Consider the following 13,334-nt stretch of genomic DNA (forward strand, 5'->3'; position numbering starts at 1 on the left):
CTAAAAAATCGGCTGAATAGTGTGATGACAAAGCGTAAAGTGAAAATTAAAAGTTTAGTCTGACTTTTTAATTTTATTTCGCCAAGGCCTTACATACCATTATTACGAATTCGTTTCCGGGTTTGTTGACTCGGCTTTTGTTAAGACTTTCAATAGTTTTACTATTTTGTAACTTACTATTTGTAAATATTTTATTGTTTGGTGACTTAGAAAGATAAATCCATCCAAAACTGAATATTTAGTGCGGTCAAGCTTTGGGCGCTTAAGCCTATCGATGACAGCGAATCACGATAAAATCTAATTTTTTAAGGATTATTTGGGTGTTTATCAAACGAATTTGACTGTGACAATGATCTTTGCCTTATATTTGCATTAATTACAAACAAATTTGCTTTAACCGCCAGCATATTGGTAGTATTTCAGGAAAAAAGTCTCATTCTGTCAATTTTATCAACATTGTTTCATAATTCGATTGTTGCATTAGTCTAAACCTGTTGCCCGCGTCGCAACAGCCTTGGCATTAAAAGGCCAGCATTCCACCGATAGCCCATCATCGCGGCGCCAGGATGAGTTTTCATGACTTGTTTTTACTTTTAAAAACACCTTTATTTAATAAACCGAGTTCCGTGTGTACTAGTACCTAATTAAAAGTAGGTATCCTCCGATAACCTATCACCATGACGTAAGCCAGGATGAGCTTTGTCATGGCTTGTTTTTACTTTTAAAAACACTGTTTTAACAAATTAGTTCCGTGTAGTAGGTACTAATTAAAATTAATACTGACATACATGATACACTTGAATGAAGTAGGTATTCGTTGTAGATTAAAGTAAGTAGCGTGTTTTGCAATTTATAAAATGAAATTGGTAATCTAACTAACCTACTGATAGAAAGAACATTATGAAGGTAACAAAAAGCTTAGTATAATAATTTTTATGCGTTTTTATACTTTTCACTTTAATAAAGAGTTACAGTTAGTACAAACACTTCGTAGAGTTAACTCGAATATTTTGATTCGGTTTATTGGTAGAAAACAAAGATTAATAACCATTTCAGAAGTTGTAACACAATGGTAGATATTTCTGATAACTCAAACTACTTATTTCATATCCTTCAATTAGTGGTAAGAATGTTCCGAGAAGAATTTATTGATTATTGGAATACACCATAAAATGTCTGCATCTAGGCAGATGTACTGAAGAATTTGACATTTGGTAAATGTTAACATGGTGATAATAATAGCCTTTAAGGTGTGTCACCTGATGAGCTATTAACTGCTAACCTTTTCTATTTAGGAAGGTATCAACTAAGAATAACGGTTGCATCTTCAAGCGAATAGGAAACTAGGGAGGTATTTGGAAATCATAGAGTTACTCTACAACTCGACTTTTCAGGCCAGATTATTTTCATTCGATTGGTCTACTACTAAAACTATTTCAGACCACTTTTCCTTGAAGTTGGTCTACTACATACTAAAACTGAAATTCAACAAAAAAAGGAATTGAATACACTTGATATTTTATACAAGGTGTTAGGTAAATGGGTATATGAGCCGACACTAGCCCATATTAACACATGCATATAAATGGTATGGTGAAGTCAGAAAATTGATATCATTATTTTAATTTTCATACAAATCAGATTTTATAAATTTTACTTATTTTGTATGAACATTTAAAAAATTAAAATGATGATATCAAATTTCTGACTTCACCATACCATTTATATGCATGTGTTAATATGGGCTAGTGTCGGCTCATATACCCATTTACCTAACACCCTGTATAATTAATTAATAAATAAATCATACCCTTAACATTACAGACAGGTTACCAAAATTGAATCTAATTGAGCTTTGATTTGAAATACTATTATTAGATTACCATTTACAGCCACTTTTCGTGTCCTAATAGTATAGTGTCACTTACATTCTACAACCTTTGTTAAAACTAGTGTAACTCTAGTTTCATTCAGCAACCAACATACTTGCATAATGAGTAAGGCCACCTTGATCTCAGAAACAATTCGACAAGTCCCGCACAAGTAACTGAACCAGTCCGATTGAAATAACAATCGGTATACCGAATACCGATTGTGTAATTATGATAACACTATGGTAATGGATGGTGTGCGCCCATGCGTGGTTATTGCACCACGTCCGTTGTCTTAGCGATGGTGGTGATGGGACATTGTAAAAGACTTGTATGTACCTATTTATACCTAACTACAAGACATCATCATCATTTATCGGCCATCAGGCATTTGTCGGCCATTTGGTGTAGTGGTTCGAAACGGACTACTATTCCGGAGGTAGCGGGTTCGATTCCCGCACAGTACAAACATTTGTGTGCATGAACATATTTGTTTGTATTGGACTGGATGTTTTCTATGTATAATAAGTATGTATTTACAAAAAAAAAAGTATTTAAGTACTTATGTTTATATCCGTGGTTTAGTACCCATAGTACAAGCTTTGCTTAGTTTGGGACTAGAAGCGCAGTATAAAATGTCCAAGGATATTTATTTATTATATTTATTATTTATTTCAGCCACATATCATCCACTGCTGAGAATATACCTCCCCACGATTTCCACATCGCCCGGCCTGCATCCAGCGCCTCCCTGCTACCTTTATGAGGTCGTCGGTCCACTACAAGACATACTGTGCAAGGCGCTGAGAAATTAATTGCCCACTAAGTTAGGATGTATTCCTTTGCAGTTGCATAGTACGAGGTAGTTACTGATCCCTTGTAGTCTGACTAAGAAGACTCATTATGATTATTTCATATAACCAATGTTGTTGGGGAAAAGCTGTAGAAGTGTACAGCAATTCACATTGTATGAATATTATTAATATCGATCGACGTTTCTGCAACGACACACAAGAGGTTAATTTTATTAAAATTAAATATGCGTGATCTTTTTATCAATAAGAACCAACATCTTATATTTTGATATATTCAGCAATAACGAGGTTTAAACCTTTAGCAATCCAAGATTACTCATTCAAAAAATAGTTTTGCATTAAAATCACATCTTCAAGCCTAACACCTCTTCACACCTAAGTACCTCCATTATGACCTTTTAAGTTTGTCATAACGCAACCTATTTGGCACGCATTCGATAGTCGTTATCGATATCGAGTAACCCACTTAAAGCACGTCACTACTTGAACACAACGCACAGTGTCAGGGCCTTGTCGGTACTCATTCAACTTTGACATTCGCACGCATGGGTATAGGGCTGTCTCTATATTTTTATTGAACGCATCTGACAGTGAAATAAGATACTGCTAGTTCGAAAGAAGTGTAGTAGCAATACTAGCAATATACCATGTATGTCTAACTGTCTATGGATTTTTTTTATCCACAACGAGGAAGCTCTTATTATTATTATATTTCAAATTGTTTGTCTATATTATTGTTTCAATTGGACATAATAAGAAAAAGGTTCCTGTTTTCTTCTTTTTAATGTACGATATCACTAATAGCAATAATGGGGCCACTAGGTTACATTTTCACTACTTATTAATAACTTCTGAATAACTAACTGACTGAATACAATACTTTTTAAGGATTTTTTTTTTATTGCTATCATCAACCTTTAAATCTCGCCATACTACATTTAAACACATTTAAATTATATTAAAAGGGTGATACTTGCATCAACATTATATGGCTGACTAACTGACCATACAAAATGTGTCAACCCTACACGTAACATAGGTTAAGGCACACGGGTCCTGTCAAAACGAAATCACATTATATGTTTAGTCACGGCATATTATGTTACAACTTTAATTCATGTTATACAATAAGCCGCAAAAATGTTCAATTTAAAACCGTAACACAACCAAATAAGGCCTGAAGTGTTTAATCTTAGCACTTTATTGAGGTTGCCAAGTAAATGCCCATTGACCAAGGGCAACGCACCTTCAAGATTACATCTAAAATGTAGCAAGAAACGCATTTTGATTGATCGTCTCTAAATTGCTAAGCTCACGTGATAATTACTATCTCCGAGCGATGCTGCGTGCAGGAGAAAAACAAAACAACATCGCTCTTTTACTTACATTCATAAACGTTTAACTGATGCTAACGAAACATTTTAATCTTTGATCTAATCATTTTTATCTTTAAAAAACCAAAATTTTCCTGCAACTAAATTATTTCTACAGATATAAGCTAAAGCATTGAAAACGTATAAAATAATCAATTTTATTATTGAATAAAAAGCACAGACATTATAATAAGTAAAGCAAAAAACAATTTATCTCCCAAATGAAGTTGTTTTTACACAGATTTAAAATACGATTGATTCTTCAAATGTAACTGATAAAACGAAAGTAATGATACGGTTGGCTTCACCTATTATCTGAAGCAATAGTGAATTCTTAAGAAACGATTTTGTAATAGTATCGATAACTCCATCGATATGTACATGTCACAACACTGTTTTGAATTACTTTTTCATAATAATAGATTGTAATAAATACGTACCTTGAGATTTAGAAATTAAGTAAGTATTACTTGCTATACGTTGTTAATAGTTGGTAGACATGGCAACTAAAGTTAATGACCACATAAACAATAATTGGTAAGCAAGTAAAAGGCATTTTAATTATTATTATTTGATTGACGTTTGGAAATAGAGTATGTTTTAAATCAATTAAAACGGGCAATTGAATATAATTGCACTAAATAAAATCTATGTTTATTAAATTAATAGAGTTCAATTACTGTCGTGTTTGAACCAACATTATTTCGTGATTCTATGAAGGATTTTTCAAATTTAATTACTCAGTTCATAAATAAACTTGCTTACAATTTTTCATGTATAATGAGAAGTACATTATTTATTTTGATAGATATAAATGATTATTAATAGGACTTTTCATCTAAGTACATAATTGTCTGACGCTATATGCAATTTCATGCATTTCCTGACGAAAAAAAAGATCGCTGAGAATAAACGATAGTGTAGACGTTTTACATTTTGTTTCCTGCGTTTGTAAATTTTGATCTGCTTTGTACTTTAAACGCATAAACATGCCACATGTTTGCCCAGAAAACTTTGAATTGCGTCTACTTTTTTTTACTTACTTTTACTCCCTATTTTTCCAGACAACTGGAAAGTTATGCCCGTTTTCACCATCAATCCCTAATTTAAGTGACCCCTATGAAAACAAAAACCCGGTTATGAGTTACCATGTCACTTAAAAATTAGAGACATTAGTCTCTTAATTTCTGATTAAAACATTACGCCAATTGAAACCTTACTGTCCAATACTTACGATCCCTTTTCCCTCCACAGATGCGACTCCGACCACACAGCCGAGATGCTCTACACACACCTACAAGCTCTGATAGAGCGGCCGGAAAACCAAAAGAAGTTCGCAGACATAGAGCGAAAGCTTCAAATGAGGGGCGCTCTACCGTCTTCCAAGAAACCCCCAGATTCTTCACTAGGGTCTGAGGTGTCAAGAGAGTCAGACTCTGGCAGCAATGAGGAGAGATGCGTGGCCAACCTCTATGATAGCCTGGCAGCTGAGCTGAAGCAGAAATTGTCGACAGGTAAAAAGGGTATAGGTCAGTTCGAGTTTCCTTTTTTCAGTAGGTAGCGCTTGCTATGTGTTTGTGCACTGCATGGTAATGGTATGTATTTATTTGCACATACATAATTAATTATGTTTAGTAGTTGAATGAAACGTAGTTACCACTCTGCATTCACTCGTATTTATGTTTATTAGTTGAATAGGATATATGTAGAGTCGTATGGCTTATTTATCCCGTAGTGATTTATACGTAAAATGTGGGTTATTTATCAGTTTTATGCTATTATTTATTTATATTATTATACAACATGTTTACAAATGTACTCTTCTAACACATAATATATATGTTGATGAACGGGGTATAAACAAAATAAAAACAAATAATTACTTATAAATACTTGAAAAAAAAACAATATGTTTTCTAATGAGCAAGGTTGCATATCTATCTGATAGGTGAGGTCATCCAAAAAGCGCGTACGTCTAAACTTATGCAATAAGAAACAACTAAAGCCGGTGTTTTTGAGATAATACCCTGTTCATCTGTAACATACACTGCTGCACTTCGTCATCAAATACAACACAGCTTTTTATACCTTAAATAATTAGCAGTATTTAATAATATAATTGTTCATGAATAATATCGCAATAGTTGAAACCGCACCACAATGCCTATGTGCTAACACCAGCGCCATAGCTTCCATCAAGTACCAACCCTTCAAACATTTGCGACCAACATTGGCCATGTTCCAGGTAAAAGCCCCATTCTCCTGCCGCCAAGAGACTACGACACCGTCCACAGACAGAAGGGGAATCTAAGCAACATTGACACCCGGAGGTGTCTGAACCAGAACATAGTGGGGGTGAATGCCAGGCGTAAGCTGGAGTCTTCGGGGGGCAGTTCTGGGATCGGCAGCGATCTGGCTCCGTCGCCGGAGAGGAACGACTACACCAGGCCGCACGACACGCATAGCACTAGTGGTGAGTTTTGAGTGTTGATGATTCATTTTCTTCAACTTCATCCTTTATCTTGTGGTCTGATATATGATTCGCCAAGGCGTCTGAAATTACCACCATAGGCGTGGTCGTTCAATTCGACTTGTTTACATAATAGCATTAATTTAGCTGCTCGCGTGAAACTTGATAAAAAGTAACCTCTATGATTTTACGTAACTGTCTTTCAGTCAAACATTTTATTCAGTAAGTTTTGCGTAAAATTCCAACAAATATCCATCCATCCTCACAAACTTTTAGTAATGATACAGTTTTTTTTTAATATTAATATAGATTTCCAGATTCATTTTCTAATTAGTCAGTTTCATTCATGCATTGTCCTAATCAAATTGGACACAAATACCACACAAATCCAGGATTACACATTTTACTGAAAAACTACCTAATTGGTAAATTGAACCTCAAAACCAATAATAAATAATTGCGTATAGAATTGCTACAACAAAAAATAAACGGTCTTAGATGGATGCTTGTATCAAGTTAACATGTTTTTATTTTGATCCAAGGAATGTTTTAACGATAGCATCATCGTATTTAAATTGATGTTTTTTGTAACACCGATTACCCGATGATTTCATTGGAGACAGTAAAAAATATGTAAATCTTCTGGCATTTCCGCAGTGTAGTCACGGCTTATTAAAACCGATTGGAAGCTACTATTTCCTTAGAACAAATCGAAAAAATACATAGTACCTACTTAGTTGTTACCTAATCATAATTAATAGATATCTTAAATACTATTAAGGACATGTAACATGTTGCTGCATCAAGGAAAGAATTTTGGTATATTGTGTAAAATCAATGAATCTTCTTTTAATAGAAGACAAAAAAAAATCGTAAGAAATAGTGTAATAGCTAATTGAAACCGATATTCATGCCATTCCTTTATAATTATTGGTTGCAAAAAAAATTTTTCTTTGACTTTTTACTTTTATAACTAGTCTTTATCTCTATACAATGGTCTAGTATTCGATTTCCAAGAGGAGCGCACAATTTGGAAAAATATTTTGTATTCCAGTAGAGGATCGCAGGCTTGAATTAACCAGATTGAACAACCTTTTATTTCAAAGACACACGCTATCCTTTTCGTTCAATAAAAAAAAGAAATAGAGGTATATTTATTTACTTTCCCCCTTACTAATAAGACTTACACGCTCGTTGAACAGTGTTTTAAAGTGACGTTTAGTATGGAAATGTCATTTTAAAACAGGGTTCAACAACCGTGTAACTTTTTATTAGTAAGGGGGTTTATATTTAAGAGTGCAGTTCAACGAATTGCCTCCTTACAGCCAAGCCTAACTCGTGACTATATCACTTATGAATGCACATAATCAGCATTAGAATGCGTGACAAGGAAGTGTAGGGGTTTGTACTGGTTGCATACTGAACGCTTTTACTTTAATATTGTCATTGTGCCAAGAGCTTAGTTTTATTGCCGTGGGATATAGAATATGTATGACATGTATGGTCTATGTCTATTCGATTAAAGTTTACTGTCATCGATTACCATAATATGAACTATTCCATGAATTATTTTTGATGAGAACTACGAGTAATGCCATAAATATCGGGGGACAACTAAATGTGCGAACATCAGACCTCACTTGCACTCCCGTCTGACCCATGTGGGCAGTGCAGACCAAATCATTCAGTAATAGCCTATAGCCGCAGACTAGACTTTTTGTTGGTCGATAGTTGGGTCGGGCTGTTAATCAGTATGGATATGTATGAAAGTGCGCACATTGGTATCGGCCGATTCTTCATACAAATTAGAATCGGGCCCAACTATCCGCCGACTAAGCCTAGGTGCAGGTTGGCCCATAGTTGAGCGTGATTCTATATTTTGTATGAAGAATCAATCGGTGTAGTGTGCGCACTTTCATACATCTCAATACTGATTAACAGCCCGACCCAACTATCGGCCAACTAAAAGTCGGTGGTCTGCACCTAGGCTTAGAGACAGGCTCCTGCAATGAAAAATTTAAAAGCCTACTTAAAAAATACATTATTTTTTATTTTTTTACTTGATGATAAAATATGACAAGTAGTCATTAAATATTCAGTCTGCCAGTTAGCTTACCTTACACAAAACAATAGAAACAATTAAGCTCTACATACTGCAGTGCTGTCTAAACACGTGACCTGAGGTCGATGGCCTAGTAAAGAAAGACAAAGGCACATCAAGCTAGCATTATAGTATCTTATATAGTTGTAATAAAGGCTGTATTGCAACGAAAATGTAGAGTTTGATGTGCGTTTAAGTGACTGATTTATAGAGACAAACACGAGCGCTCTTCCCATGGCGAACATAATTGTGTTTATATTGATTTAACCCCTAATTGTGGTCAATAAATCATGTCAAAGGTTGAGTAAGACCGTCTTGGGTTATAACCTAAGTATTGGTACAGTCAATCGCAAAAGGAATTCGCAAAACTTACGTGTCAAAATGCAAAAAACAAATACATCTCAAGATATTAATTTTAATTTAAAATAGATGCAATGTTTCCTTTTTACAATTATTTGCAAAAATCATCAAGCGTGAAACTTATGAAAAGGAACTGAAAAAGCAAAGTATTAGTAGAACGACAATCGTCTTCTGTATACAGTAGATAGCCAATTATGTACCACTAATATACATTTGTAAAAATCATCAAGCATGTGAAAAGTACTGAAAACACCAAAGTGAATTAGTAGAGCAACAATAGTAATGTCTTCTTTGTAAGAAGTATAATAGTTTTTATCAGCTTTCTACTCCTATATCTGCTTTAATAAGATCTTACCAACTGTCAAATGTCCTCTAAAACAAAAAAAGGATTTTCGTGGTGCCGATGGCGTCATAGTCGTGACCCGCCGTTCACTCGCAGTTTACATCATAGTGTTTTGCATATTCATAGCAGTTTGTCCTACGCATACCTTGGTTTTTGTCCGCCCTACGATTTGTAGAGACATAATTGTCCCACTTAACCAAAGTGTGTCATGTTTTGCCAATGCATCTAGTTCGATTTGGTGTTTTGTCAAATTACATTAATGTAAAATTATGGTAATCAGTAATGTGATTAAAATACATTCTTCTAATATTAGATGTTCTCTTAAAATTAATTCTTATCTACAATAAGAAGGAACAACCGTTAAAATGAAAAAAAAATGCCTATTTCAAATGTAATGTTTTGAAAAAAAAAATAAGTGCGATATGTAGAGATATAAAAAAAACCCTTACTTCAAAAACTAAGCCGCCTCCAAAAAAGTCCACTAAAACCGAACCGAGAACCTCCTCCTTTTGTTGAAGTCTGTTAAAAATAAAAGAAAATCTCAACAACATTGAATTGTTATTAAAAACGGACAAAAGGTGTCTAAGGTTAAGTTTATAAAATATACTGTCAGGAATTTAGACAATTTATTATATGCCAATTCCACCAAGTCTCACCTAATGAAATGAAGCTATTTATATGCGCCACCTCGTAAAATTTAGAAAAATAATCACATATTTTATACATCTGCCAGTCGTTTATAGAATTCCAATAGAATAACTTTTACTGTTTACATAAGAAAACAACATTTAAAAGTTTAAAGGTAAATACAGAAATTTTATTTGTGCTAAAATTAGGAACCGGTCACTTTCGTCATCTTCGATTAAGCCAATAAGAAGCATCACCATCATGATAGTATCATCATCATTATATTTCTTTTAAAATTAAATATGTATAAGCCTACTCACATTTTAATAACGTTTGTTAACTAAAGAAATATACTTAGTTTGGTGATGTTCTTTTTAAATAACCTAGCCGTTGTATCTCCATTTAAATCGAATCAATATGTATACTTGAAAAGCCGTTAACGTTCAAACTGCCCTTACGCACAAATGGGATAGTCACGATTTTCCTAAGTGGTGGTACCGATGTTCCATTTAGAATCGAACTCTATGACTATAAAAATAAGAGCTAATAATTGTGTATTTTGTGATCAAAACACGTTCTTATTGATTGAAGATGCCGCTAATGACGGCTCAAACCTTGACATAGCACAAAGAATTTTGAATCTTTGGTGTTTAGAGGTGTTCTTTGTAACTTTAGAATAGATCACGTTTTCCTATTGACTGCTTTGATCCACCGAGTGTAGAAGGTTATGATTCTATCATGATAAAAAACTATTCCCACCTCTCGTTCCCACCACTGCAACTCCTGTGTAGCCAGGATCTACAACTTAACAAAAAAAAAACCAACCACTGAAGGTCAAGTTAATCCCGGGGAAAAGTAAACTATCATTGGACCCGTAACGAAATTAATCAGAAGAACATAGACTTAATACTTAACATAGTTCCAAATTAAGGATCGAGTTGATCCAGTGCAAAACGGATAACAGTTGACAAGCAGTTTAAATTCACCACGGATCGCCTTAGATAAAAACCTGTATAGTCAATATAAGCAAGGATACCTTTGTTGAATTGAATATTCTCGAGAAAAAAATAAGAACAATTTTAATAGGGCATCAGACACTACCGATAAATTCAATTAACGATATAAATACGATGTTCTATTCTGATACAATTGTCTGCAATATAACGAAATTGGGCAGCCAAAAATAAGAGATTTATTGAGCTAACTCACTCGGCCGTAGTAATTCAATTTGTTAATAAATACCTACTTATTTCTAAACCTTTAAAACACCGACTCTACATCGTTAGCTGTGTCTGGCACGTTTCTACTGTCGGCTAAATTTCCAAAAGAAAATTTAATGATTTACTACTTTGTGTTTATAACAAATCTAATTATTTACATTTATAAATCAATGTATCTTTGTACCTATTTCGAAATCAAAATATAATAATTTGAAATCTAATAAGTACGATATTATTCCCGTGTTAGAATTTCTTTGCCTCTTGAATGAAGCGCAAGTGTTTAATTCAGACAAATATTACAAAGTAACTAATAAAATTAAAGTAATATTTTCTACAACTGGGGCTCCCCCCAGTTGTAGAAAATATTACTTTAATTAAAACTTGTGTACACCTCCGTGTACACAAGTTTTACACCTTCATAAGTACCTTCTTCTACACACCTATGAAAAATGTATTGAACAAAAGGGTTCCCAGCAGAATAACTTACTTACTAACTTGTATTATTTACGTATAATTACTGTTGTATTAACTACTTATAGCACTGTGTATGCGTGTTTAAAACAAGCAAAAGGTTTTCAAAGATGTTTTGCACCTAACCATCTTATTTACACAATACCTTGTTGCCTGTTTTTCATGGTGTTCCTTCAAATGGGCAATTTAGGTATAATTCCCACGCGTCACTGGCTCAAAAACAATGCACCCATGAAAGAGACAAAGGATGTTTTCTATGGAACAGAGCGAGACGATCCGTTTTCCCAAAGCGAAAAAATAGCAATTGTTAGGAAAATCTTTAAATGAATATGCGGCCCGAACAATAAAATGCATAATTCTTTTGTTTATAAAGTTATTAGGTACCGCAACGTTTTGGATGATCAACTCGTATCCAGAAATTCAGGTATCTTAAAAGGTCTCACAGTACCTGCGTATCACACAATAACTTCGTTTCAGTCGCAATTCACGTAAAAGAGTGTAGAAAAAATATCATATTCGGCAATCAACTTTAAAATATATTCTGCAATAGCAAATGAACAATTATGAAACTCTGGCCGGGGTATTTTTGTAGCCTAATTCAATTTACAGTTATCATGGTAAAGATACGTCCAGAGAATTTAGCGAGTCAGTAAACTGTCAAATACCCATAGATTCAAACAATAATAGGTAGTACTTATTCTGTGTTTCCAACTAAAGGAATCACCGACATGAATTTTGAGCCTATAAAACGAAAACCTAAGCGTCATATTTTTCGTCTCATTTTGCTTTTAATTAACTAGGTACTTACTTAATTAAAAATGTTATAATTTTAACGTCACATCAAAGTTTTAAAGAAAGTGATAAGTACTTGTGGGAAACTCGCTAACAAAGACATAGATAAACCACTTCCAACAGAAATGCTTAAGAAAGTTGATCCAATGAAAACAATTAATGCTATTACCATACTGTGCTAGAGAACCAGACCACCACAGCACAACAATAATGAAACTTATCGTAGTCACCTAAATCCCATAATAATTAAAAAGCGCGCGCTTTTATTCAAGATGGCGTCCGATAAAATGGCGGCACGTGGGATCTCAATCGTCAACAGGTTCTTTTCTATGTCAATTTGAATTTAGAAACAAGTTTAGTAAAGAGTTTCAAGATGAGATCCCGTTAGTGTAAATGTGTGGTTTTAGTGACAATAGGTCAAGACGAAAAGTTTGCATAAAATTACGCAGTTTTAAGTGGGCTAGCGGAGCAAAGAATCCATAGAACACGAACGAAGGAAAAGCAAATTATTTTACTTAATTATATCATTAGTAACTTAAAGTTCAAATTATAATAATATTAATGGCATCGTCAACTTATCATTTGGTAGCGTTTTAGGGACATAAATTATATACCTAGATGAAAACATTCTTTCAAAATATCCAAAGAATTTTACTGCTAACATTATGTTAATTAGGTTTCAATAAGTTATCAACTTTAAAGAATTTAGTGTATTTTGAAAGTCAAAGTGGATCATCTCTGGACTAGATAACATGATAGCTCGCAAATTATGTAGGTAGTACACTAGTAGAGTCCACGCGACCATTTGACACGCCTATTCATTATGTCGACCTGCGACTTGTTTTTGCACTCAACCACTTTCCTATTGCGGAGAGATGGATGGATTGTTTG

General features: G+C 34.0%; 1 protein-coding gene across 2 annotated transcripts in view; it reads left to right on the forward strand.

Moving 5' to 3' along the window:
- The window catches only part of LOC135082232 (nuclear speckle splicing regulatory protein 1-like), a 30,818-nt gene that overhangs the window by 14,983 nt on the left and 2,501 nt on the right, over nt 1–13,334 (forward strand). Inside the window, exons 3-4 of one of the 2 annotated variants that reach the window (XM_063977002.1) lie at nt 5,314–5,573; nt 6,305–6,532. In XM_063977002.1, coding sequence (XP_063833072.1) covers nt 5,339–5,573; nt 6,305–6,532 — 463 coding nt within the window. In that variant the 5' untranslated portion in view covers nt 5,314–5,338. Of the gene's footprint in view, nt 1–5,313; nt 5,589–6,304; nt 6,533–13,334 lie in introns of both variants that reach the window. The other variant, XM_063977001.1, reaches the window with a different exon arrangement.

The sequence above is a fragment of the Ostrinia nubilalis genome, chromosome 21 (assembly GCF_963855985.1).
Source record: "Ostrinia nubilalis chromosome 21, ilOstNubi1.1, whole genome shotgun sequence".
NCBI lineage: Eukaryota > Metazoa > Arthropoda > Insecta > Lepidoptera > Crambidae > Ostrinia > Ostrinia nubilalis.